Here is a 27,308-nt window from a genome sequence, read left to right as displayed (position 1 = left end):
TGCAATAAAGAAACAGCAAACATGCCAGTGGTGACATAACCAAATGGACACCACCAAAACACCTCTCTGGGCTTCTCGTCATGTTTGCAAATAAATGTCCCAACCTCTTGGGCGGTGTCTCACACACACACACTTAGATGCATCCCTTTTCCACAACAGCTCGATTATAAATTATACTCCATAAGCCTACATAAAGCAGAGGGAAGGTGAGATAGAGACATGGGCAGGCAGGCATATGTAAAGTGTTTGCAAGCATTACCCTGGATTTGTTCCGTTACTGATAGATCATTCTGCAAAAGCTGCTGCCATCAGCAAGTCAAAATTACACAGATAATGAAATCTTTAAACGATCTTCCTCAAAAAAGGTCAATCTTTTCCTCTGATCCCAATGATATAAACTGTCTGTTATTGGAAAATGGAGTGCTCATTACCAAGAACACAGAGGAAGTCTAATGAAGAAAGACTGATCATTTATTTCTGCATAATAGTCTCTGGTCAGTTAATTTTCGCATGGCAGCTTTGATGTCATTGTTCCTCATGGTGTAGATGACTGGATTTATCACTGGTGGCAACACAGAATAGAGGAGAGAAGCTGTGAGATCCAGAGCTGATGGGGAGTTGGAGACAGGCTTAAGATAGGCAAAAGAACCAGTGCTAACAAACAAGGAGACCACGATGAGATGAGGGATGCAGGTTGAAAAAGCTTTACGCTGTTTTTCCTTGACAGGAATTCTCAAGAGCATGGTGAAAATCTGAATATAGGACATGCTTATAAAAGCAAAGCAGATGATAACTAAAAGGAAACTAAATGCAAGAACCCCAACTTCACTAAAGTATGAATCAGAGCAGGAAAGCTTGAGGAGCCATGGCACTTCACAAAAGAACTGGTCAAGGATGATGGACTTGCAGAAGGATAAATGAAGGCTGTTCCCAGTGCGGAGAGGGACGCAGCTGAGCCATGCACTGGCTGCCGTGTGGATGCTAGTAGTCCCCTTCATGATTGTCTTGTAGTAAAGAGGTTTGCAGATGGCAATGTAATGGTCATATGCCATGACAGTGAGTAAAGCAAGATCAGCAGCACCAAAGACATGGAAGAAAAAGACTTGGGCAGCACAGCCAGAATAGGAGATGGCTGTGGTATTCAACAGAAAATGGGCCACGGACTTAGGGAGGGTGACAGAGATGGTTGAAAGGTCTAAGCTGGACAAGTTAATCAAGAAGAAGTGCATGGGGGTGTGAAGGTGATTACTGACAGCTATGACCACAATGATGAGAAAGTTTCCCGTCATGGCAGCCAGATAAATCCCCAGAAATACCATGAGGTGGAATATCTGCAGTTCTCGAGCATCAGAGAATCCCAGGAGAAGAAACTCTGTCACAGTGCTTTGGTTGGACATTTTCTCTCCAGCGTGTTGGTGACAGCTGTGAAGGGAAAGTCAAGGATTTTGGTTGAGACTCGATGGTCTGCTCCATAGTCTCTCCACCGTCTGAATGTCACAGTTGCCCTAAACACATTTTGCTCACTGAAGACAAAATGCATGAATCCCACATGATGGACCAAACTATAACTCAGAAACAAATCCTCCAGTAATCATAGTTCCATATATCAAATACATGTGTATGCATGTGTATATTTAATATACATAGAGATATGTATGCCTCTAGTCTACATATGTTTTACATATGCATATTATTTATATTATAAAGACTATATGCTTATAAATATGTATACATGTTTATATAAACACTGTCCGTGTTTCTCATATATTTGAGCTGTTTCTTATATATTTGTATATATATATGCAAATATGTATATACACATATGTACACATACATACCTATTTATATATATGCATGAGATCCCATAATCTTATTATGAAAACCCAGGGTAACACATTTTTTTCCCCCAGAAATATGTCCAGATACAAACATGAGTCCCAACATGTCTGGAGTGATTCAACATGGAGCTTTCAGAGTATTTCTCCTAATCCCAGCTAGAGCTGCCAGTATTATCTTTTATGGCGTGTGAGTCATCGGTAGTGGGATCCTGGTGCCTAAATGGAGTCAGAAAGTGCCAATTGAGACATCCTGGTATTTCCCCTCCTGGACTCCACTTTTCAGAAAGTGGCAGGTAACCTACAATCTCATGCAAATGTATCAGTAACCTTAGGGCATCTCAAAACACACTAAACGCACACACATTTAAGCATCTGACTCCCACTGTAGGATGTTTTTAGCAAGAGGCAATTTCCTTTGATTAGTGGGAAGAAAAATTCAGAATGGATTCCTGTGACCTCTTGTAAATGTCCTGCCTTAGGATGGACTGCAAAACCCTATCTCATTGCCCAGCCTCTCCTCTGCTAGTAAAAGGAGGGCAGCATGATTAGCCTGGATCTAAATGGGCAATTTTAGATGTCAAAGGTAAGGTCCATAGGTCCTTAGCTAGGTCCATACTTAGACCTTCTAGGTCCCCACTTTTCTTCTCAGTCAGTGATTCACCCATCTCCAGAAGATGATTCATCCTGGTGCTGTGGTGCACATCCGGTCTCAGAGAGAGAAATGATTTATGGTCTCTCATTATTCTTTCCAAAATGTTGAAAAAGCCTGCAAAATTAACCTTTTTATTGAACTTTTTGCAGTAGGAGTAAATACAGAGCAAAATGCTCAAACTTTACTGAATTCATATGACATTTCTTCTATTTTACATTAATGCCATTACTGTTATTACCTTGAATTAAAATAGCAAACCTAACATGTTGCTCCTTTTTCATGTGTTTCCAAGCTGTGAAGCCTCTGTTCCTCTCAAATAGAGCTTCTTTGTGAACGACGCAGTAACGGATCATTTGAAACACTAGAAATGCTGCTGTGCTGTCTAGGTATGAAAGATGCAGTCACCGCAGTCTCCTTATACCTTAATGCCAGGATGAACTTAAAGAAGTAGATCCAAACCAATTTACCTTAGAAAGAGCTGTGTACACCTGCTTCACAGCTCCACTGTAGGGATATGATCAATGCTGTGAGAAAAGAGTCTATTAATGTCTCCATCCAGACTTGTGGGAGTAGCACTCTGGAGGCCTGCACAGAAGCTCAGAAGCACAGAGGCAAAGCTAATCCATGGTGCATTCTTCAACTGCGAAGTCAAAATGGACGACTTGCTAATGGAATGCTTTTCATATAATGGACATCCAGCTATGGTCTCAGGCAGAAATCTAGATGTACCTGCACATAGTGGCACGTGGATTCATTTGATTCTGTAGTTGCAGCTCTTTATCATATTGACTCAATTCTTTTCTTCTGTCTTTGTTCACCAAGGCCACAGATCTCTGTAATCTGTTGCTCTCCTGAGTTTCTTAGTATTACGTTAAACCAATGGCCGATGATAGAAACTGGTTCCCGCCTGCTCTGTGTTTAGCTGGCTTGGAAATTCTGAGGCATGACAAGGCCAAAGCATTGAGGTGTGGATTTATTGCTGACTCCTCCCAAGAAGGATCTCTCACGGATCTGATGAGACCCTTTCCCTGGAGCCCTGCACAACTCAGAACTAGAGACATCGTACCAAGAGTTTCATGCTGCTTTGGTGGCAAAGATAAAGGGGCCATTGTGACAACCTGGTGCAACTCCCCAAAGCAAAGGCATTGCAGATTTTTTTTCCTGGGGGGCTAAGTTTCTACCACATGATCTGACTTATGTGTAGTCCAAAGAGACAGAGGTATTTAGGAACCTGAGGATGTGGCCAGGCATCTGAGGGAGAGTCAGCCCCAGATTCAGAACACAGCAGCACAGTTCAGCTCAAGATTAAGACACCTAAACGGATGCATCTAAGTGTAGGGAACAATCCAGTAGCTATAACAAGTAGGTCTTGTGCATCTGGAGTTGCACTAGAGTCTTTCAGAAATGCACAAATGCATGACAAAAAGGACACAGCCCATATGGGAGACTCACGCCATTTTCAGAAAGGTCTCTGAAAGGCGTATCCATAGGCACTAGATCCCTTTCTTTAGGTAATAGAATTGCATGATAGTGCTGTCCTGAATTCAGTGGCAGGTTAATTTGCACTCCAAGCTCCCACTTATGTCAAATTCAAGCATTTTGTCCTAGAGATGAGACCCAGACCTAAATATAGGAAACATGTATCCTTCTTTGGCCCTTCCTTGGGGACGACCGCTTTTCTTGATTGGAATCATGGCTCCAGCACAGTCAAGCTAATCCCAGTTTTGTTTGAAAGGAACTTCTGGAGAGCAGCTGGTCCTGTATTTCACCTAACACAGGGTCAAGTCCAAAATTACATTAGGTTGCTCAAGGCTCACTAGTCCCTTTCAGCTGCATTATTTTTTTCTCTCCAGCTGATCTTCCTGCATTTTGAACCTGCTGTCTTGGTATAAGCTAGTTATTTCAGGTACCAGGCTCAGACAACCAACTTCACCTGAAACAGCTCAGCTCCATCTTGGCCTGTCCTGTCTCTTCTACTCTCTGTGTTCGTCTTTCATGACACACTTCTCAAGTTTCCACTACTGTCTGTCATGACCGGTCCTAGCCCTTCTTTATAACATCTCTTCTTCTATCCTTTCTGTTTTCATCATCTTACTTGGAATTTCCCTTCCAGTTACTGCCATTCATCTGACTTTCCCCTGGACCCACCCCTCCACAGCCCCATAGCCTAGGTGGCTCACTTTGATGCAGACATGATAACTGTAGTTGTATAACTGTGAGGAAAATGGTCCCACTGGAGTGTTTTGTTACAAAGGAATGAAAAAGTGAAAATGGGACTTGATTATGGCTATGACAACAAACAATTCACACAGAATACATTACTGTGTAGAGAAAGAGTAAAGCTACCTTATAGGCAGACCATTGTATTGTCCTGGTTTCAGCTGAGACAGAGTTAATTTTCTTCGTAGTGGCTGGTATGGGGCTACGTTTTGGATTTGTGCTGAAGACAGTGTTGATAATACAGACATGTTTTAGTTGCTGCTGTACTAGTCAAGGACTTTTCAGCTCCCCATGCTCTGCCAGGTGCAGAAGAAGCTGGGAGGGGACACAGCCAGGATAGTTGATCCAAACTGACCAAAGGGCTATTCCATACCATATGACGTCATGTTCAGTATATAAAGCTGGGGAAGAAGAAGGAAGGGGGGACATTCGGAGTGATGGCGTTTGTCTTCCCAAGTAACCGTTACGCGTGATGGAGCCCTGCTTTCCTGGAGATGGCTGAACACCTGCCTGCCCATGGGAAGTAGTGAATGAATTCTTTGCTTTGCTTTGCTTGCGTGCGTGGCTTTTGCTTTACCAATTAAACTGTTTTTATCTCAACCCTCAAGTTTTCTTACTTTTGTTCTTCCGATTCTCTCCCCCATCCCACCGAGGGGGAGTGAGAGAGCGGCTGTGTGGTGCTTAGTTGCCGGCTGGGGCTAAACCACGACAGTATTGATCCTGACTGGGAGACGGTTGCACGTTTAGGAGTTAGTGATCCACACAACAGTTAACCTGAGGAGGGCTCTGTGCTGTGCTGTGCTGTGCTGGCTTTCAGGTCTGTGTTGTGCTGCACAAATCCCTTGCCCACAGGATAGACTCAGGAGCTCATTGCAGCAGAGGAGCCTGCGGGCAGCTCCCACTTGGTACAGGCCATTGTGCCCGCTGCGTGTCCTTGCCTGTATCTGACAGAGCAGCAGGAAGTTCTCATGTGAACATCCCTTAGGAAGAGAGCTGTTCTCTTGTGGGGAAATGATATAATAGCTCGAATGGCCAAAAGGGAGAGCTTCCCTCTACGGACAGGATCTGCTCTGTGCAGCGCATCGTGGGAAAATACATCTGAGCTCCATCTGATGCTGCATGAAGGCAGGTGCCCAGCTTCTGAAGGGACAGAAGATTTACTCACTACCTATATTCCTCTTCTTACTTTGCCTTATTAAAGCAGTTATCTTATTAGGCCATTTCTTGTTGGGCCTTTCTTACTGAGATCCAGAAAGAGCCCTGCACCGTCTCTCTCTCTCTCTCACACCTCACCCCCACCCCTCAGTGCAGAACAGCCATCCAGGCCCCAAAGGTGACATTTATATCAGCTTTGTGATCTGCTTAGCAAGCAGCTCCTGTGTATTTACCAACTTATTCACCATGACGTGTACCTAAGTTGCTCTTAAGCATTTTGTGATATTGCCGTACCCACTCTGGATACCACATGGAACAAAGAAGTGTTAAGACTAACCTAGACCACCACTACCAAGCATAACAAGGCATTCCTAATACAAGAGATGGGAATGGCTGATTTCATGAAACTCCTTGCAGGTGCTACACATTGACGTCATTCTGCAAGCATAACAACTCCTTTTTGTAAGGCTTAGGGCAAAAGGGAACTAAGGTGGTCTAATATAAGCAGAAGTGGAACAATGGGCTTGTTAATGTAAAGCACGTTAGTAAGAGTTTACTGTTGAGAAATTCTTTCCAAGGAGTCTGAAACTGTAGCAATAAAGGGTCATTTCCAGAACTGAGCAATTTTTCCTTCCTTTTTTAGTCAAGTCATGCATGGATTTCCATTTATGGAAGAGCTGTTGGACCTTCAGCAGTCACCCCCAGCATCTTTTGTCTTTAGAACCTACTACTGGCAGTAGACAACTCCATTTGAACAGCTGCATCGCGTCTTCGACATCAGTCTTATCACAAAATAAGCCTCTTCCTGGAGGTGCCAGTTTTTCCGTAGTGATTCAAGGGAGCTAAAGTACTACCTTAGTTTTAGATTATGGCCATGCTGGTCTGTTAGCCTGTGGCTTATGCTCAGACTGAAACCCCTTACTCATTCTTCCAACCTGCATGTTGTGTCACGTGTCCTTTCACATGGTGTCCCTTCTTAAAGCAGAGACAGACGATCTTCAGCCCAAATCCTCCCACCTAAATTGTTCTGTGATTCTCTGCTTTTGTGATTCTTAATGTCTCCCAAGTGAGAAAACAGAGGCCAGTGTTTTATAGTTTGATAGCAGTCTCATACTTGAACTCGGCCACAGTACGTTGCGTGGAAAAACTGACCTCACATAGTTTAGATGGAAGAGTTTAAGAACAAACTGGATCAAAACTTCCAAAGGCAAATATAAAAGCTAGTTTATGACAACTATATTTTAGGCAGCTAAACAGAATGAAATTGGGGCTACCCAAAAGGCAAAGCACACAGGAGTCTGAGTCTGGCACATCTTGCAAGATGCCCACACCATGAGGACAAACACCGCATATTTGAAAAAGACGGGAAGAGGTATTTAAATCCCCAGAGGAAATGTAAAACTTGATGAGTGGATGTGCAATCATGGTAGATTAGACACCCACACTTTGCAACTCCTTTTAAACCGCATTCATTTGCACCTGATTTAGCTGTGAAGAAGGTAAGCACTCTGGTCAGGGTAAGTGCGTAAGACAGTGCACTCAGCAGTTTCTCATCTTCATTGGCAAATGAGTATTTTATTCCCTGATTAATTGTCTGCTGTGACCAAGTCAGATGAAGATACCCTACAGTGTGGACTCATACACTGACAGTGTGGTTGCCTTGAATTGTGGCTGTAGGTAAAAACCAAAATTAAAGGGGACGTTTTTCTTTGGTGGTGTGTGTGGCAGAAGTACAAGCCCCTTTTGTTCTTGGCCCAAGAAAATCAGTGAACATGCAGCAGAGCACAAAATCAGTGAACATGTAGTGAATCTGCAGTTCCTTTGGAAAACAGCACAGAGGATGTTTAGCACGTTAGTTATCAAATGCAAAAACATTTGCAAAATGTTTCTATCTTGTTGTGGCAAGCCACACAATTCTGCCAGTCTGTGTGTGTAATGACAGCTCTTTGTTAAGAAAACATTTTTTTCATCGTGCTTTGGCACTCCACTTTGGCACTAGAGCCAGGGTCCATGAAGTCGTTTTCTGGCTGGGGTGGAGTAGGACATCCACTGCCCACAACCAAGGTCCCTGAATTCCAGCTGGAATCCCAACACGAGTATCAGCATTCCAAAGGCATTATTCTGGGTTTAAGGAAAAAGCATTTTCCACATAATGCTATTGCTCAGTTAGCAATTTGGTAGCACATAATCACACAGAATCATTGAGGTTTGAAGGGGCCTCTTGCGATTATCTAGTCCAACCTCCCCTGCTCAAGCAGGGTGTTGTGGGTTAACTCTGACAGGCAGCTAAGCACCACACAGCTGCTAGCTGACTTCCCCCTCAGTGGGATGGGGGAGAGAATCGGAAGGGTAAAAGTGCAAAAAAACCTGTGGGTTGAGATAAAGAGAGTTTAATAGGTAAAGCAAAAGCTGCACACGCAAGCAAAGAAAAATAAGGAATTCTTTCACTGCTTCCCATTGGCAAGCAGATGTTTAGACCTTTCAAGGAAAACAGGGCTTCATTACGCATAATGGTTACTTGGGAAGACAAACACTATAACTCCAAACATCCTCCCCTTCCTCCTTCTTTCCCCCAGCTTTTATTGCTGAGCGTGACATCATATGGTATGGAATACCTCTTTGGTCAGTTGGGGTCAGCTGTGTCCCCTCCCAACTCCTTGTGCCTACTCGCTGGCAGCGCAGTGTGAGAAAAACAAAAGGCTTTGATGCTGTGGAAGCACTGCTCAGCAACAGCTAAAACATCGGTGTGTTATCAACACTGCTTTGGTCACAAAAGGCAGCACCTTACGAACTGCTGTGAAAAAAATTAACTCCATCCCAGCCAGACCAGCTACAGTCTCCACCCCTTATTCCATACCATTTACATCATACTCAGGACCCACATTATCCAATACACGCTCATTAATCACTACCCCCTTTCCTGTCCTTTGATTTATACATAGACATCATTCCCTTAGTCTATGGGCCACCCCTGTAAAATGTCCATGACATGTCCATAAATTGGCCACTGAGTTCATTTAGTCCACAACTTGGGTTCTGTCTGTTATAACAGTCACTCAGGTCAGGAGAGTCGGTGTGTTGTGTGGAGTTATCAGGCACCAAAGCCGGCTCACATTGGGTCACTGCTGCACTTGCACTGCTTCTTGTGAGGCTCATGGTCTGTTGGTTTGGGTGGTTCCTGCTACAGTACTTCCTATAACATGCAACTTAAATCATGGGTTACAATTTAAAGGTATCATCTCCATTACAGTTTCCACCCCTGATCCCTTTGGACCAGGCCACAGGGTTTAACATTGCAATGAACTGCTCCCCTTGCCCCTGCTCTGGCGTGGGCTTATCCACGGAGCACAGTCCCTTAGGGGTGTACCTTCTTCAGTGTGGCCTTTTACATGGGCCACAGTCTCTTCAGGGGCGTACCTGCTGTGGCTTGGACTTATCCACAGCCACAGCCGCTTTGAGGTGTACTTGCTCTGGCATGGACTTACCCACGGCCACAGAGGCTTTGAGGTGTACTTGCTCCAACGTGGACTTAGCCACAGGTCACAATCCCCTTGACTCGAGTTCACACTGGAGCTCGAGCCTGTCCAGTACAGCGGCACAGGAACAGCAGCAATGCCCTGGCCACCTGCCATCCCAGGCGCATCGCCATTGCTGTTAGCAAAATGTTCCCAGGCACAGCAGAGTAAGATGATAAGCAGTACAGGAAACAGCAAAAGAATCCATTAGCTAGCCTCTAATATACAGTAAGGCAAGCAAGGCCCGTGGCAAGCACAGGTGCCTGCCAATTAATAGCTGAACAGCTGTAACAGCTATAAATTTGGTCTAGAAAACTCCAATCAAATCCAATGTTATCTTGAACCCTTCAAGCTCAATGCTGGGCACCAAAAAGAATTTTTGTGCGTTAACCCCGGTAGGCAGCTAAGCACCACACAGCGCTCGCTCACTCCCCCTGCAGTGGAATGGGGGAGAGAAATGGAAGGGTGAAAGTGCAAGAACTCATGGGTTGAGATAAAGACAGTTTAATAGGTAAAGCAAAAGCGGAGCATTCAAGCAAAGCAAAATAAAGGAATTCTTGACACTACGCAAGCACTGTTCCGTGACAATTAAATCATCGTTGTGTTACCAACACTGTTTTGGTCACAAATCCACAACAGCACCATGCAAGCTACTGTGAAGAAAATGAAGTCTCTCCTAGATAAAAGCAGTACACAGGGTCAGCTCAAACAGGTTGCCCAGGACCTTGTCTGAGTGGGATTGAATATCTTCACAGATGGAGACTCCACAGCTTCTCTGGGTCACCTCCTTCTAGTGTCCGACTACCGTCACAGTAAAAAACAGAAAGTGCTTTCCTGTGTTTATGTTGAATTTCCTGGTTTTTAATTCAGTCTGAACACAAGAAAACACAAGAAAAAACTTGCAAGTTAAAGATTTCCAGGACAGCTCAGAGGAGGCTGTTGGTTTGGTTTTTTTTTTAGTATCACAGATATACTTGTTCAATACCAGGTTATTTGCAGACACATCCTTTGACTGAGGTTGTGCAGTACACTGTGGGACAAAGCCAAGTATGTCTACCATTGGGAACAAGCTATAGCTCACCCATTTAATAAACAATTAGGTTTAAATATGATACACAGAAAATGCAGAAAAATGAACAAGCAAGAAATACAGAAAAAGAAAGACGTTAGAAAAGCCAGTATCGTGAGCAAGCCAGAGCCTAGCATTAGTTCTCATTTGGTTCATGCAGACAGACATCCTCCCCTTGTGCAGAGACACTCCAGTTTTACCAACATTCTTTGTAAGTCTCTGACCATCGGACTTTCCTTCATCTCTTTCATGGGTCCTCTATTATTCATCTTCCATTGTCAAAAGCAAAAGTTATAGCGGTTCTTTTTTCCCTTTTAATGTGTTTATTTAGTACTGATCTGTCTTATTCTTTACTATCTGTCATGCTGCCTGGTTAGCTATTCTTCTGTGGAAAGCTTCTCTCTCTCTCTCTCTCTCCCCATCATCCCTTATTCTTCCTCTTGGTTATTTTTAGATTTTTTTTAAATTTATTTTTAGAATTTCTTTGCAAACACCAATGCCTCCATCTCAGCCAATTTTAAAGGGAGCCTCTTCAGCCCTTCAGAAACTCAGGCCGTCTTATTCTCACAAATCCGTTTAAAATGTGCCAAATGATCCACTCCCTAAGAGCGCCTTTTTGCTTCTTTTGACTACAGAGGAACTTAGAGAGGTAGCTGAGATGGAGAAATCTGCATTACAGTTGTCCAGAGCACAGTATGAAGACTAACACCAAATGGCCAAAATGAAAAGTGCAGTGGGGTAAAGTATAGCATTTATAGGGATTCATAAATTCATTATCTTGTACTGAAGGAAAAAACCTCTCGCATTCAGAACTCCTTTGTATGGGAGGAAGACACAAGCTGTTTTATCTCTTGCAGAATCTTCCCACTATTGTTGGATACATTCAACCCTGCTTTCTCAATGAGATCTTTGATGTGTTCCTTGGGGAGGGACATTTGAAAGGTGGGAAAGTTCTTTCTGTATTCTTCTATTTTATCTAGAAAAAAGGTAGACAAAATATGTAAGTAAATGCCAAACAGAAAACTACAAGATCATTCAAGAAAAGCATGGGCTTGAGGAAAACATTAATCCCTGAAGATCTGCAAGTTTCACATACAAGTTCTTTATAACATCCTGCTGCAGCCAGTGTAGAGAGAGGAGGAGATCAGTCAGAGTCTGGAGGTGCCTCTTTCATCACCTGCTTCATCAGTTGTCTGAGAGAGGGGGATAAATGTCTCTCTGGACCTGCCTGTTCCTCACCAATAACTATAAAGGGAAGCAGTAGTAAATGTCCCAGACTTGGATACTCTGGCTTCTAAATGTAATGCCTCCCCAACTCCTCTTTAGTAGAAGGACCACAATTTAATTACACTGATTTACAGAACAAAGCAAGAAGACTGTAAAACCCTTGTAGCTCAGGACATACGTTGCCTATCTGAGAGGGTGAGCACATTAATGCCTGTGCAAGCTTCTATGCATTATACATAGAGCCTGCCCTGTTCCTTTTCTTCTGTGTGCATTCACAGCAGCAGCGCTGCGTAAAGAAGGACTCGGAAATGCATGGCACTGGAAGTTGAGACTATGAGATGCAAATATACAGAGACAAAGTTGCATAGAGTATGTGCTACCAGAACAATTCACATTGTTGAAGAGAGGAAAGTGCATGACTGTAGGGCATGACTTATCTCCTCGGAAGATATAGCAATCAGAAGGGTTGTTCTCATCCATTTCCTGATCCTCTATCGTGGGAAATGGGATACTGTTTTTCTGGCAGTATTTAGCTGTTTTCTTGATAGTCTGAGACATAGAGAAATTGTATGCAGTTTTTAGTTTGTTTGCTTGTTTCTGAACCCCTGGAATAAATCAATCCTATCTTCTCCAGTAATAAAATTGATTGCTACAAAACAATGATGGTTAGTTTCTTGGACTATACTTAATTGTAACATATAATATATTTAAAAGTCTAAGTTTTCCTGAAGCATTCTCTGAGGAGCTCATATAAATGAAAATCCAGCACTCACTTCTGGGGTCACTTCTAGCAAGAGCCTTTGTTTAACAAATTACAGCTACACCCAGAAAGGCCATGTGGCTGACGCTGAAAGATGTCAAAATTAAAGGGATTTGGCATCTATGAAACAGCGTGAAGACATCACCAGGTTCACAGACTTCCAGAACAAATTTTGCTTTCCAAAGCAACCCCTCCTGTTGCTCTACCACTCTGACAAAATTAAAAACTCACTATGTGTCGCTTATGTCGATCTGACCATCAAAGGGAGACAATAACCCACTTGATTCGAGGCACGCATTAACTTTAATGTTGCCTTGATTTTGCATGAAAGCATTGACTGGGGTAGGTGGTGTGTTAGAAGCTTGCACAAACTGAGATTTTCTGTGGTCTCCCTGAGAAATATTATTCCCAGCTGTTCAGGAGTTCAGAAGAAACAACCTTCGAGTCTTTTTCACTCTTCTCTGAGTGGGTTTGCAACATTCTGCTCTAGATGGTGCAAGGGTTGTGAACAGCAGCCACTTTATGTAAGCTTCCCAGAGTAACTGGGATCTCACACAATTCATTCCAACAGCCCCTCCACAAAGAATGCACTTCACAACCAAAGATGGGGCCTTAGGCACTAAGAACACTACTGGCCTCTCCCATAGACAAGCACTTACTGACACCTTGATATTTCTGTCACCCCACCAAATTGCCTCGGGGTTAGATTCTACAGATTTATCCCTTTTCCTTAATCACTGTTGGGAAAAGATGGGGTTGTAGCTAAAGACATGATGACTCTCGTAGTCACAAAAGACAACCAAACCTCGCACAACATCTTCCTGGAATGATATGAAATAGCAATAACATTTTGAAAGCCTAGCAAGTTCTTTTTTAACTCAAGCTCCTCAAATTCATCCCCTCCGCATATATGTTTAAACGGAAGCAATTACAGAAGCAGTATTGTACATTTACCCTCATTTGTAATGAAATGTGTTTATAAAAGGAGAAAGGAAATGGAGTGTATTAGGAGGAAAAAACCTATGCAAAGAGAAACTGAGCAAAATTCTTACAGATACTGATATGAGATCTCCTCAAAGGTAAAAGAGTTATTTCGCTGTAAATACTGGCTGTCAAAAAGAGTCCTGCCTTCTGATAGGAGCTTCTCTTACCTCTAATAAGGGTTTTTGCTCTTCTTTCCTGGAAAATTTCCTTTGGAAAATTACATTTTCCAAACCCCTTTTCCTTTATTCTTGTTGAGGTGTGAGTTGGTAGGGACCAGATCCTTCCCATGGGCCCATGAGCTCCATTTAATCTCAGGCCTGGGTCCTCAACCCCTACATGAGCTGTGTTCGAGGTGCACTGGTCTCCTGCTCAGCCACAGCCATGTCTGTGCCTTAGCCCCCTAGATGTGAGCCCTGACCCAAAGGCTGACTTCCCAGCTTGAGCTTGGAATGGTGTCATCACTATGGACCTGCGCAGCAATCGCTGGACTGGTTACCCTCAGCAGACCTAATCCTTACCTGCCACCAGTCCTGATCCATACTAACTTCCCAAATTGACCTTGGACCTGCCTCACCACAGCAAACCTGCCTGATGATTCCAACCCTTGGCTGAGCCTGACTGCCATCTCCAAGCCTGCCCTGCTTGACTCACTTGGATCCTGTGAAACTGGGCACTGGCTGGCAAGGGCCTGCCCTGCCTGCTGTTATCACACCTGGCTCCCTTTCCTTTAGGAACAGCTGTCCCTTGGCAGTGAGCTCAGGCCTTCCTGAGCCCTGTGTCAAGCACCATGGAGCCTGGCCCACACCTGTGCAGGACCTTGCCACTGTGACTCCTCTTGAGGGGTGAGCCTAGCCCTGGGCTCTGATATCCCCACGGTGCCAACCTCCTACCCATTCCCAGGCTCCTGAGCGATGTCCTTCTTCAAGCCTGTCAACCCTCCAAGGCTTGCCAGGGGTAGCTCAGAGAATCCCCTCCCCACCCTCTTCACTCCCAGTCCAGCCTGGACCCCAACATCAACACCCCTTATCCAACCCCAAATCTCTCGTGCCATGTTCCCTTCCCAGTTGCCAGTCCCTGCCCCAGCTCTGTGTCCCCTGAAATAGCCCACTGACAACCACAGCAATGAAATCACTCTACAGCAAGGCCCTTCCGAACCAAGACCTCCCAAGCATGAGGACACACTTTGCTGGGATGGAAGGCTACTGTCAGGGTCCTGAACGCACTAGTAGGCCTTAATGCCCCTGGGGCCTCCACGCGTACCCTTCCCATTGTCCCAGGGGCCTCACTGATGTTGTACAAGTAGCAGTGTTCAGCTCAGCCACAGATGGACTGACTTCCCAGCTTGACCCTGGACCTGCCTTTTCACCATGGACTTGCCTGATAATCTGGGCTCCCGATTGACCCTGTCTGCCATCCTCGGACCTGCCCTGCTTGACTCTCTCAGGTGCTGCAGGGCTGGGCCCTGGCTGGTGAGGCCCCTGCCCTGCTGGTCAAGTTGTTGAGCTTGGCTCCCTGTCCCTTAAGGAGGAGCTGGCCCTCGCTGCTTCCTGACAGTCTTATTTCTCATCAAATGGAAATAGGCACTTGAAAAGATCAGTTAATTTTCAATACCTACTGTAAGATGCCCAAAGCAGCCAGAGCCTCTGGATGCAGCTGCCTCCACTTGTCCCTAAAGTGACCACACTGAAAATAACCAGAGAAACAGCAATTTGAGATATCCTTGCACATTTAAAATTCTTATGAGACACTAAACGTCATCAACTCCGAAAGAAATTCCAAATCAAACACTAGATTTGAAAGGAACACAAACTATAGCAAGGAATGGTGATAGTTTTGTATAGTGTCTTTCCCCCACCTAATTCCCCTGACAAAATAGAAGAATTCAGAGCTAGAAACATGGAATAAGAAAAATAAAAATAATCGTAAACAATCTCTGATATGCTCACTGTAGAGGGATTTTTTTCGTTTGTTTTTTGTTTGTTTTTTTTTTTAAGAGTGCATCCTTTCCTTAATTTTTCTTAACTGAAAGTTTAACAGCTTCCTGCTCGTTTCCCTTGTTTCAAAAAGTTCCATTCAGCACCTGAGTCTCTAGGAAATACCCTTGCTTTTCTGTCATCTTTGAGACTGGTTGCACTTTTGCTCCTTTCTTGCCTCTGGGAATTCCCAGCCCCTGCAGTTGCTGCAGGCTTTTTGCTGGTGAGACTGTCATTTCCTCATTCTGCTCACCAGGATGAGGTTCTCTTTGATGAATGTCATCAACTGCCCTGAAGGAAGGAGTAATATCACTTACCTGCAGAAAAATTCTGGTCAGCCCTAAAGAAAAAAAGGGAGGTTAAGAAATTTGTGAGCTTTCCTCCTGCTGCCCTGGCGCACCCTTGATAGCCTGACAGCTTGGTAACCTTGGTAGATTACCATACAATACCATGTGAACAAGACAGACAAAATGGCTCATGTTCTAAAAGTGTCTGTTTCTGCCAACTGCCTAGAGAAGAAGCCCAAACAACATGACGATCAGCATACCAACCTGTCAGAATCCGTTCAGATATTTCTTTGAAAATTGCTTTGACGATGATTGCAATGCATTTCTGCAGTCCCCAACCCAATGACCCCAAAGGAGGCTCTCCAAAGCCATAGACACACATGCACCTCAAAAGGATCTCCAGAGCTGAAATCAAAGGAAATGATCAGATCTGTTCGCCACTGTGCTCGAAGGACCAGAGGATAGGCAGAATTTATTGCCAGGCCGGCATCAATCAAAGAGATGATTTCCTTTTCGACCAGGTAAAAGGGCTGAATGTTAGCTAATCCAATGAGAAAAAACAGTGGGATTTCATAAAGACATATATAAATCTATACAGAGGATCAGCCCCAGGAGAGTCCATTGGTCTTCGCTGATGATGCACCCCAAAAATGTATTGAAAGCTGCCTCTCCTTGCCTCTCCTGCCCAACCAGATGTCCAACTGTATTCTGACAAGAGGAATCCACATCCCTCTGACCTACCTCTGTCTCTGACTGTGGTCAGTTGCAGACCAGAATTCCTGATGGGCTTTCCGAAGGTCAAAAGATCACACCCCTAGAACTATGCACTCATAGCTTTACGATCAGAAGATCTTTGAGCAGAAAAAGGAATGCATGAGCCAGCTAGAGATCATGACACCTAACTGCAGTTGTCTAAATGCAGGTTTCTACTTACACGCTAGGTGCCAAAGCTTCCATTATCATAAGTGAACATCCAGCTAGGGCAGGCAATGGAATCTAGAGACCAATGTTACTGCTCATGCATCAGGAGCACAACTCAATTTCATAAATTTAGCTGTCCAGTTCCAACTCCTTACATTACTTCTGGTGTCCTCCAGGTTCTCCTCCAAAAGGGCACAGCCGTCCTACAGGTTTTATTTTGTGTCTTCCAACTTAATGCTGTTGTCCCTTGTACACAAGCACAGTTTGTGTGACATTAGATGCCTGTATTTATGTGACAGAATTGAGCTTACATATCTGCAGTGATGTTGCAGATCTGGATTCCAGTAGTGTGAAATAATTCTGTTTATGGCTAGTTTATTTGCTGCCCATAATGGGATGCTGTTAAGAGAGGGTGGATCCTGGAAAGGAAAGCTATCTAACTCGCTGTTTTAAGAAGGTAAATGGCAAAGACAGCTTTCTTGGTTTAACATCACACAAACACAGCATAAAAGCTCTGCTAAACCCCATGCATTCTGCCCCATAGATCTAGTCAGATCACATAACCACTCTGTATTTTCTGAATATACACAAATAATTATTTCATTGGATTTTCTTATGGCAGTTGTAAAGGAAGTTATTAGTCGTTCCCCATGTCCAGGTCAATGCACATTGGATTGTTTTAAGCACCATCTTAATGAAGTCCCACGTCGAGCCTGGGAAGAGGCAATAAATTCAGAACATAGTTGAATCTACAGAACTTCACTTTTCAACTGGTGCGACAAAATCTGCAGGAGTTGCATGGTGGTAGAAGAACATATGTGCAGATAGTGTACAGACAGCCTAAGGGCCGAGGCCTGAGTGCTTCAGAAGAGAAAGAACCATGCTTTCCACTAGTTCAAATAATTAACATTAAGCAATGGAATTTTAGTACAGCTGAAACAGATTTGAATAAGCCACTCCAGGCACAAACTATACAGGACTTGGGCCCTACACCAGCTGGCACACCCACTACGCTTGAGGCTCACAGGCTCTGAAGTGGACTGGTTACACCAGTGCTGTACAAGAGTGAGGCCTGATCTTTTCTGGGCCTCTTACAGCATTCTTGTGGTTCAGAGGGATTGTTATTTCTCTTCATCTTCTTTCCAGCTGAAAGTGCCCTGAATAAAGTGAGAGCCATGTTACAGCCCAGTAGAATGACCTGTACGAGGTAGGGGATATTACCTGAAGGCCATGAGAGCATCAAGAGATCATGTGAGAGAACGTGAGAAGACCAGCCCAGTGAAAAGAGTTTGGAGGACTGTACTGCGCAGACAGAGACAATCCAGGCATTATCTGTGAATACACTCCTTGGAAGAGGCATTGGAGAGAAAAAAGACCTGTCTGCAATGTCCAGATTTAATCTCAGAACACCAGTCGGTTCACTCCCGAAGGAACTGGCCAAAAACTCCCCATACACTGTGGCTGATGGAACTAGCAGAGCCCTGGATCCAAACAGGTAATGTACTGGTTAAACACTGCAAATGTATTTGAGGAATTTCAGTGTGAAATTTTACTTTGCAGCTTATTTGTGTCTTGCTTAGACCTCTTCCTGCTCTCTTCAATGCAAATCCAAATAATCCTCATTTCACCCACAACCAAGTCTATTAAGTACTGCAGATATAAGCTAAAACAGTTCAGTTCATTGAAAACAAGCTTCAGTTCAGGTAAAAGGGCAGAAATGATGAATAGCTGCAAAAAAAAAGCCACATTAAGAATGGATTAGCCTGTTAAAGAAAACCCAGTTTTGCTTTAGGATGTCTTGGTTCATGACTTTTTATTTCAAAATTTCTCTAGTGATGGAAGATCCGAACCACACTTGAGATGAGGGCACCATAGGTGTCCAACAGCAATCCGCTCAGTAATCCACTACCTGCAGCTGCCGAGATCCTATGCTTCATCAGTTTGGCATGACTGCGAAGTCTTGCTGAAAGCACAGGCTCAGTCAGGAGGAATCACAGAATCACACAGAATCGTATAGGTTGGAAAAGACCTTTAGTATCATTGAGACCACCGTAAACCTAACACTGCCAAGTCCTCCACTACACCATGTCCCTAAGCACCTCATCCAAACGTCTTTTAAATACCTCCAGGAACGGTGACTCAACCACTTCCCTGGGCAGCCTGTTTCAATGCTTCATAACCCTTTCTTTCAGTGAAGTAAAACTTCCTAATATCCAGTCTAAACCTCCCCTGACACAACTTGAGGCCATTTCCTCTTGTCCTATCACCAGTTACCTGGGAGAAGAGACCGACCCCACCTCTCTACACCCTCCTTTCAGGTAGTTGTAGAGAGCGATAAGGTCTCCCCTGAGCATCCTATTCTCCCGGCTAAACAACCCCAGTTCCCTCAGCTGCTCCTCAATAAGACTTGTGCTCTAGACCCTTCACCAGCTTCCTTGCCCTGCTTTGGACATGCTCCAGCACCTCAACGTCTCTCTTGTAGTGAGGGGCCCAAAACTGAACACCGTATTCAAGGTGCAGCCTCACTAGTGCCAAGTACAGGGGCACGATCACTTCCCTGGTCCTGCTGGCCACGCTATTTTTGATACAAGCCAGGATGCCATTGGCCTTTTTGTTCAGGCGGCTGTCAACCAACACACCCAGGTCCTTTTCTGCCAGGCACCTTTGCAGCCACTCTTCCCCAAGCCTGTAGTGTTGCATGGGGTTGCTGTGGCCCAAGTGCACGACCTTGCACTTAGCCTTGTTGAACCTCATACAATTGACCTCGGCCCATCGATCCAGCCTGCCCAGGTCCCTCTGCAGAGGCTTCCTCCCCTCAAGCAGATCAACACTCCCGCACAATTTGGTGTCGTCTGCAAACTCAGTAGAGGGTGCACTTGATCCCTTTGTCCAGATCATTGATAAAGATATTAAACAGAACTGGCCCCAACACAGAACCCTGGGGAACACCGCTTGTGACCGGCTGCCAATTGGAGTAAACTCCGTTCACCACCACTCTTTGGGCCCGGCCATCCAGCCAGTCCTTTACCCAGCAAAGAGTACACCCGTCCAAGCCATGAGCAGCCAGTTTCTCCAGGAGAATGCTGTGGGAGACCGTGTCAAAGGCTTTACTGAAGTCTAGATAGACAACATCCACAGCCTTTCCCTCATCCACTAGGCAGGTCACCTTGTCGTAGAAGGAGATCAGGTTGGCCTTTTCCTAAAAGGCCCTTTCCTAAACCAGTGCTGGCTGGGCTTGATCACTTGGTTATCCTCTATGTGTCATGTGATGGCACTCAGGATGATCTGTTCCAGCAGCTTTCCCGGTACCGAGGTCAGGCTGACAGGCCCGTAGTTCCCCGGATCCTCCTTCCGGCCCTTCTTGAAGATGGGTGTCACATTCGCTAATCTCCAGTCAGCAGGGACCTCCCCAGTTAGCCAGGACTGCTGGTAAATGATGGAAAGTGGCTTGGTGAGCACTTCTGCCAGTTCCTTCAGTACTCTTGGGTGGATCTCATCAGGCCCCATAGACTTGTGAATGTCTAAGTGGTGCAGCAGGTCACTAACCATTTCCCCCTGGATTATGGGGGCTCCATTCTGGTCCCCGTCCCTATCTTTCGACTTGGGAGCTGGGTAACCAGAGAACAGTTGGCCCTACTATTAAAGACTGAGGTAAAGAAGGTGTTAAGTACCTCAGCCTTTGTCACTTTGATCCCTTCCCCATGTAATAGAGGCTGGACATTCTCCTTAGCTCTCCTTTTGCTGCTAATGTATTTGAAGAAGTATTTTTATTTTGTTTTACAGCAGTAGCCAGATTGAGCTCTAGCTCGTCTTTCGCTCTTCTAATTTTCTCCCTGCACAGCCTTGCTACACCTTTGTAGTCCTCTTGACTTGCCTGCCTCTTCTTCCAAAGGTTGTAGACTCTCCTCTTTTTCCTGAGCTCGAGCCAGAGCTCTCTATTCAGCCAGGCCGGTCTTCTTCCCCGCCGGCTCATCTTTCGGCACCTGGGGACAGCCTGCTCTTGTGCCTTTAGGACTTTCTCCTTAAAGAATGTCCAGCCTTCCTGGACTCCTTTGCCCTTTAGGGCTGTCTCCCAGGGGACTCTGTCGACCAGTCTCCTAAATAGGCCAAAGTCTGCCCTCCAGAAGTCTAAAGTGGCAGTTCTGCTGACCCCGCTCCTCACTTCTCCAAGAATCAAAAACTCTATCATTTTGTGATCACTCTGCCCAAGACGGCCTCCAACCATCACATGGCTCACATGTCCTTCTCTGTGTGTGCACAAGAGGTCCAGTGGGGCACCTTCCCTAGTTGGCTTACTCACCAGCTGTGTCAGGAAGCTATCTGCCACACGGTCCAGGAACCTCCTAGACTGTTTCCTCTCTGCTGTATTGTATTTCCAGCAGACATCTGGTAGGTTGAAGTCCCCCACAAGAACAAGGGCTAGTGATCGTGATGCTTCTCCCAGCTGCTTATAGAATAGTTCGTCAGGTGGTCAGGCTTCTATTGGTGGTCAGGCTTGTCCAGCTCTCATGCTTCATTTGACAGAGCTCTCAGTCTCTCATGCTTGCAGTCCCTCATCTTTTCTGAGCATACTAAATGTGTATGCTGGAAATCTGGAAATTAACTGGAACATAACTGGAAATCTTCAGGTGGAGCAGGAGCCTTCCTCCTGGTGCCAGAAGTCACCAGCTTCCAGCTTTTGCAATTGTGAGTCTCCCCTTCCTAATCGGATACCCACAGAGTGCTCCTCCTTTGATACAGTTGGAATTTTGGCTCTTTAAGCTGCACAGTCTTGGATAAGGTCTGGACAATCCCTGTCTTGTCATCTCTGATGATGACATCTGGAGTACCAGTGGAGCTTCTGTTAGGCATAGCTGTATTTCTGTTTGGAACTAGAGGACTGCAGGGATTACTCGAGGGTAATGTGAAGTATGTGCTCAATTTCAGCAGGTGCAACAACCGAATTGAGCATACCGGCAACAGAAAAAAGATACTACCTCGTATAAACTTTAGATTTTCTTCCATGCTTCCAAGAGCACTCCCGCATAAGCCTGAAACAAAAAAAGAAAATGTGCTTAAAGTGCTTGCTTTATAATAGTCTCACTAAGAATTCAATCCAAGTTTGCCTTTCAGTAGTACACTTCTCTTACTTCACTTTCAACATCTATAAGACAAGATGTCTAAATGGACACTCCTTGCCTAGTCTTCCCTTACTGTCTACTGGAAGGATTATACACCTCCTGAGATTATTTACTCCCTCTTCCTCCTGCTAGGTCTACACATTTTTGTGGACCAGCTTTTTATGTTACTTAAGGCCAGAATCCCATGGGAAACATTGGGTACTCTCACACTGCAGAACTCTTGGTCAAGCATTTCCCTGGGCCAGCCTCACACATGAGCCTGGAGGCATAAGTACTCTTCATGGATGTGTTGTGTTTGTTTTTCCTTCTGAGTGAATTAAATAGCAAGAACTAGAGTGCTTTTTTCTTTTTTTTTTTTTCTTTTCCCCTACAGCATGATGCTAAGGGTGTGTTTTGAGGAGACTGGGGCATGAAGTCATTAAACACAAGATGTGTTTAAGGATGCCAGATATGTTTAGTTGTGTCACAGACAAGTGAGATGAGATTTGCAGCTATACAGCTTAGGTAGGGAATGAAAGAACTTTGGACCTGGACTGAAACAGAGTGAAACAAATCAGCAAAATAGGAGCTACCAGTCCTCACAGTAGGTTGTATCTAATTTGAGAAGCATCTCTCCCTGTAAAGTGAATATGTTGGGATTACAGAACATTTAGACATCCAGGTTGGAACTATTTTATTAACTTCAGTGATCTACATGCAGGTCTCTAACTTCCCATAACAACCACAGAAAATTGGTCAATGTAGACATTGGACTGTAGAGAGGCATGCAGATGTCGCAGTTTAATGTTTAAAGTGAGGCAAACCGCTCTCCAGAATTCATATACTATGCTGTGTGCATTCATGGAATGACAGATGTATTCTTGTTACCTACAGAAACATACAGAATAGCTAAACCTGTTTTTTTTTCTACAAAGCAGAATTAGGAAGATTCACCTTGCATGTAACAAATGTGTTTCTTCTTCCCCTTTCTCTTCAGCTTACCCTCCTCAAATTCACTTCCAAAGTGTTTGGTACTCACAAAAGCACCCAAGGCAGTCTATCCAGCCTCATGTGGAATGAATCCAAACCAAGTCCCTGAGAAAAATCAAACAGCTTTGTCACTCAATATTCAGAAGCATAGCTGACCTCACCGTCCCAAAGTTGCATTTTGGTTGTTTTTCTCTTCCTTTCTAAAATCCTCTGATATTAGCTGACAAAGATGAATTGGCACATGGGAAACAAACTGAGTTGTAAGCATCCTACCACCTGCTCTTTGATATGCTCTTGGTATCCTTCCTACCCTGGCCTCCAGCTGCCACACCAGAAAGGTCTTGGTTTCCCACAGCTCATGTGTCATATTGTACAGCTCTGTGCAGATCTCTCAGATGTGCTAGATATTACAAGGGCCTCTCGATGCTTATGCATATGTGACAGAGTCTGCCTGTAACATTCTTTAGCGCCAACGAAGAGAAGAGACTGGGCTTGATTCAAGTACCCACAGATACATAACTAGGAACCCATGGTACCTAGGGACCTATGGTGAATGGAGTCATCTGCATGGAGCTGACAGTTATGACACAGGACTGAAATAACACTCATACCCTTTTAGAAAAGTAGCTGAGAGTATGGTAAGGCATCTTGAATGGAACCACAGGCCTCTGTGTGGACAATTGAATCAAGTCTATTTATTCCAGAGAGAGATCAATTATTTTAACAGGTATGGAAAATAAAATTTGATAGCAATGGTGAAACTTTTTGTTGGTTGTGACTATTATCCTGCACCCACCTGCCTAAACTGCAAAGCCACCTACTCGTCATTTCATAATCCCTTCCTTGATCACATTCCCTTTCCAGAATGATGTTCCCAGTTCTCACTCAGACCTTCCAGGATTATCACAATTCCAGGCCAGCTCATGCTTTATAAATCAAGACCCATCACCTTAAATCAAAGCCTACCGTTGGTAAGTGGAAGTAGATAATCTGTCCTCTGTGCAAGCAGGGGTAAGAGAGACAGTCAGAGTTTTAAATTGTAGTGAGGGAAAAGTCGGTTTAATGGGACAGGGTAAAAGTAGTTGTTTGAAAGTAAAATTCTCCATGTGAAGGCCTTCTTCCTAACTACCAGAAAGGATATAGTTGCCTAGTTCAGTTTTAGAAGCACTGGATTATTTTGGAGCTCCACATAGGGCTGACAGATATGATGGAACATCTACAGGAGATCTGCACCCTGCTGAAAACTCAGATGGAGGCCAAGGAGATCTATGATGGCACGAAATGCCTACATTCAGGCTTCTACATTTTGAAGATCTATGTTATTGACGTTTTATGTAATCTGTTTAGCCCATTCTATTCTAGGGATGCCTCACCTTATCCTATCATGAAAGCCACTTTTACAGAATGTGATTCAGCCCCTGGAAGTGCATGTTTTCCTCCATTATCTATAAACAAAGACATAGGCTGACAAAGTGTGACTGGATGTCAGCACAGTTAAAGCCTGCCATTAAGTTAAAGAAACCTAACGCAAGGTATTTAAGATACAGTTAGACTAGGAGCCCATATTTTACCTGGAAAGGTTCCACCTTCTTCACTTAGTTTTTCCTTATCCACTGCTGCATAAATCGGGTAAGGGTTTATACCAGTCTCTGAGGCCTCCTTGTGCTCAGCCAGCTCATTCTCATCAAACTGGAAGGTAAGTATGGACTTCTGAAGGAACATAAAATGCCCCTCCCCTCTGCTATAGCACTGAGGACACCCCCACTTAGGACACAACCAAAGAGTTGGATTAACCACTTCTACCCTTCCATAGATAGAGATAAGATGTCATGCTCTAAAATATTGCTCCAATTTGTACAACTCCTCAAAAAAACACCCACCAAGGTCAAATTTAGTTGCAATTACTCTGAGATCTTCAAAACACTCCCAAGGTGTTTGCAGTTAGCTTCTTACCTGCTGCAGTACTTTGTATACAAGACAGGAGGCCCAGAAGTCAGTGAGTGAGTAATGTTCGTCTTTTGATGACTCCTCTAAAGATTCTTCTACTTTTGTAAAATTCCAGGAGGATTTACGGAGTTTTTCGAACAGTTCATTTTCCAAGGACATCACATTTTCTGTCCATTTCCCATCTCCGTACAGGAGGGACATGCACCTTTTAAGGAGAAAGAAAAGTCCTATCTCTAGCGTAGAGGAAAGTGAATCGGGCTTTGCTTTTTTTGTTTGAATCTGCATGCAGATATAGGAGTGTCTTTAAAACTGTATGGGAGGAGCAAGAAGTCCCAGGCCTCTACAGAAGCAAGGCACTTTACATCATAGAAAGGTGTCATTATTGCCTGATCACTTACATCCCAGCTGCATACTGACAATATAATATCATTTAATTAGTTAGATGACCTGAAGCTGGATTTCAGCTGGGCATGTGCCATATATTAAGTAAGGGTAGATTGCTGCAGGAATACAGATTTTGCAGGGAGTGTTAGCGGGAAAGGTGTGAAATCTGCCAAGACACAGATAATCCATCAAAGAACTTGGAACAAACTTAAACATGTAGAATGATTTACATCATGTCATCATTTTGCACTAGAGACTTGTGACTTTTTTTGTCTGTTATCAGGACCAATAAAGCTGGTACACTTGCAGAGTGACATCATCTCCTACTAAACTTACAGTTCTCAGCTCGTGCTCGCTACCTGCAGAGATGTAAAGGCTCACTCTGTTCCAAGACCAAATTTAGGTATAAATTAAGGCGTACAGCATTACCTTCTTCATGTAGAGCAGCATGTGTCTTGACTCTGTGCAAGGAAGGAGACGTTCTGGATTACTGCAGGCACCATATATGGTACCTAACCATAGACAGTGACAATTAAGGTGGCCTAAAATGTCCAAGACTTGAACCCTCATGTGAGAGACAAGAACACAAGATCTGTGTCCTCTTGAACCAGCTGCTGAAAACCAGACAGGATCTCCTCCTAGGGCATCTGAACTGTCACTGGAAGTCTGTCTTTAGAGAGCATAAACCTATCCCCTTAAGTGAAATGGAAGGAGAGGTGTGTATGTCACATACAGATACATGTACTGAGATGTCTACATTTAGACAGAGTTCTGTCCTTACAGGGCAGATGTCTGTATGTGACCTGTAAGCTTGACTCCCTTCAGAGTCACCTCAGTGTCATGAGCAATCCCAGCCCATCATTGACATACTGCACGTGGGCCTTAAGGTAAAATGGCTCATGTTCCTGAATGTCATTTCTTTTCATTGCATATAAGGTAAGCCTAAAAAAGTCACTGAAGTATAAACATTCAAGACCATAATGCCATTTAACCTGCCACAAGGATGAGTGACATCACCACAGATTTGGTAGATTTGATGCAGTACGTGCAGGAGGCCTGGTGCTCTTGCAAACTGGTAGTGGGCCATCAAAGTAAGTACCTGAAACGGCAGTAGGTATTTACATTTAGGCACCTGACTCATTCCCATACTCTTGAGAGATTTAGCTTAGTGGCATGGGCCCCTCTTGAATACACCAGAGCCTCTATTTAAACAAGCCCTTGTGCTTCTGCGTAATATGTTACCTAGAAGTTTTCAATGCTTTCCTGGCTGCTTATCCCTTTTCTGCTCCTCATGGCCTGTGAACAGGGGGAATTGTTTCCTCCAGAAGGTAAGACTAAATGGCCAAGTGAGGTCTTTATTTGTATAATCACTGAGAGGTGCCAATTTCTTCCCCTCTGGGGATGAAAGGTCAGTCTTGCTGGACTGTAGTTAAAGTCACAAATATTCCCTGTGCCTCCCACCATTGCACAGGCAAATATCTCACCTACCACTCGGTTCATCCGTTGTGAGCCTAACAGGGAGTTCTGAAGAGTGATCAAAGTGTCAAATTGCTATTGAATCTATGGAGCAGGAAAAACATTCATGATCACACCAGACAACAGGCACCTACCAAGTGGATCCTGACACCCCACACAGATACATGACAGCATCCAAGAAATTCTGTTTCTTCAGCTCCACCAAGGTACCTAGCAGGGCTATCATGGCACGCAGGCCTCCACCTGATCCCAGAACAACAATATTCGGCACATTATTCTGGGGAATGGAAAGCAGAAAATATATTTCTGTTAGAGCAAAGGCTTAACAAACAGACAGGGATAAAGGCTATTGCAATTCTCACCTGACCTGCTTCCTTGCTTTAGGACACATTCCATAATCTGCCTCTTTTCCTCTATTTCTCTTCTTCCTTTACATCACAGTCACAGATTGGGTTCTCCTTTGTGTTGTGCTATCACTTGTCTTCCTGGTACTGAAATTTGTTGTGGCTGTGTTTCTGTGCTGTAGCTTCAAACTATAAACAAACCTTGAGCAGTACTCATTGTGTTTCTCCAGATGTCACCCCTATTCCCTTTTTGTCACCAAGAACTTTTTTTTTCTCCCAAAAGAGGAAGGTAGGACTACTACAGCCAGCTACAGAAATTTCTCAAGAAACATGTTGTACTGGATCTGGTTGGAACAGAGTCAACTGTCTTCACAGCAGCCCATATGGTGCTGTGGTTTGGATTTGTGGCTAAAAAGGTATTGATAACACACCAATGTTTTGACTTGCTGAACAGTCTCCCACAACAT

The 27,308-nt window shown here is 44.3% G+C and overlaps 2 protein-coding genes across 2 annotated transcripts; both read right to left on the bottom strand.

The window, feature by feature from the left end:
- Positions 1–467: 467 nt before the first annotated feature.
- LOC142419735 (olfactory receptor 14I1-like) lies at positions 468–1,397 on the bottom strand. Its single transcript, XM_075522997.1, has one exon. It carries the CDS (start codon positions 1,395–1,397, stop codon positions 468–470), a length of 930 nt encoding a protein of 309 aa, XP_075379112.1.
- A 9,858-nt stretch (positions 1,398–11,255) lies between these two features.
- PLA2G4C (phospholipase A2 group IVC) lies at positions 11,256–27,308 on the bottom strand. The gene is given in 15 exon segments (XM_075522996.1): positions 11,256–11,425; positions 12,057–12,225; positions 16,067–16,221; positions 17,697–17,822; positions 18,155–18,329; positions 18,452–18,564; positions 21,578–21,631; positions 22,655–22,795; positions 24,262–24,379; positions 24,644–24,842; positions 25,323–25,380; positions 26,067–26,120; positions 26,510–26,532; positions 26,632–26,774; positions 27,273–27,308. Coding segments are annotated over 15 exon segments (1,734 nt in total).

This window comes from Mycteria americana, chromosome 22 (assembly GCF_035582795.1).
Source record: "Mycteria americana isolate JAX WOST 10 ecotype Jacksonville Zoo and Gardens chromosome 22, USCA_MyAme_1.0, whole genome shotgun sequence".
Taxonomy (NCBI): domain Eukaryota; kingdom Metazoa; phylum Chordata; class Aves; order Ciconiiformes; family Ciconiidae; genus Mycteria; species Mycteria americana.
This window is presented reverse-complemented; position numbering and strand designations above follow the sequence as displayed.

Bases quoted from the DNA above. Each gene is read 5' to 3' on its own strand.
- LOC142419735 (XM_075522997.1), bottom strand. From the start codon at position 1,397: ATGTCCAACCAAAGCACTGTGACAGAGTTTCTTCTCCTGGGATTCTCT.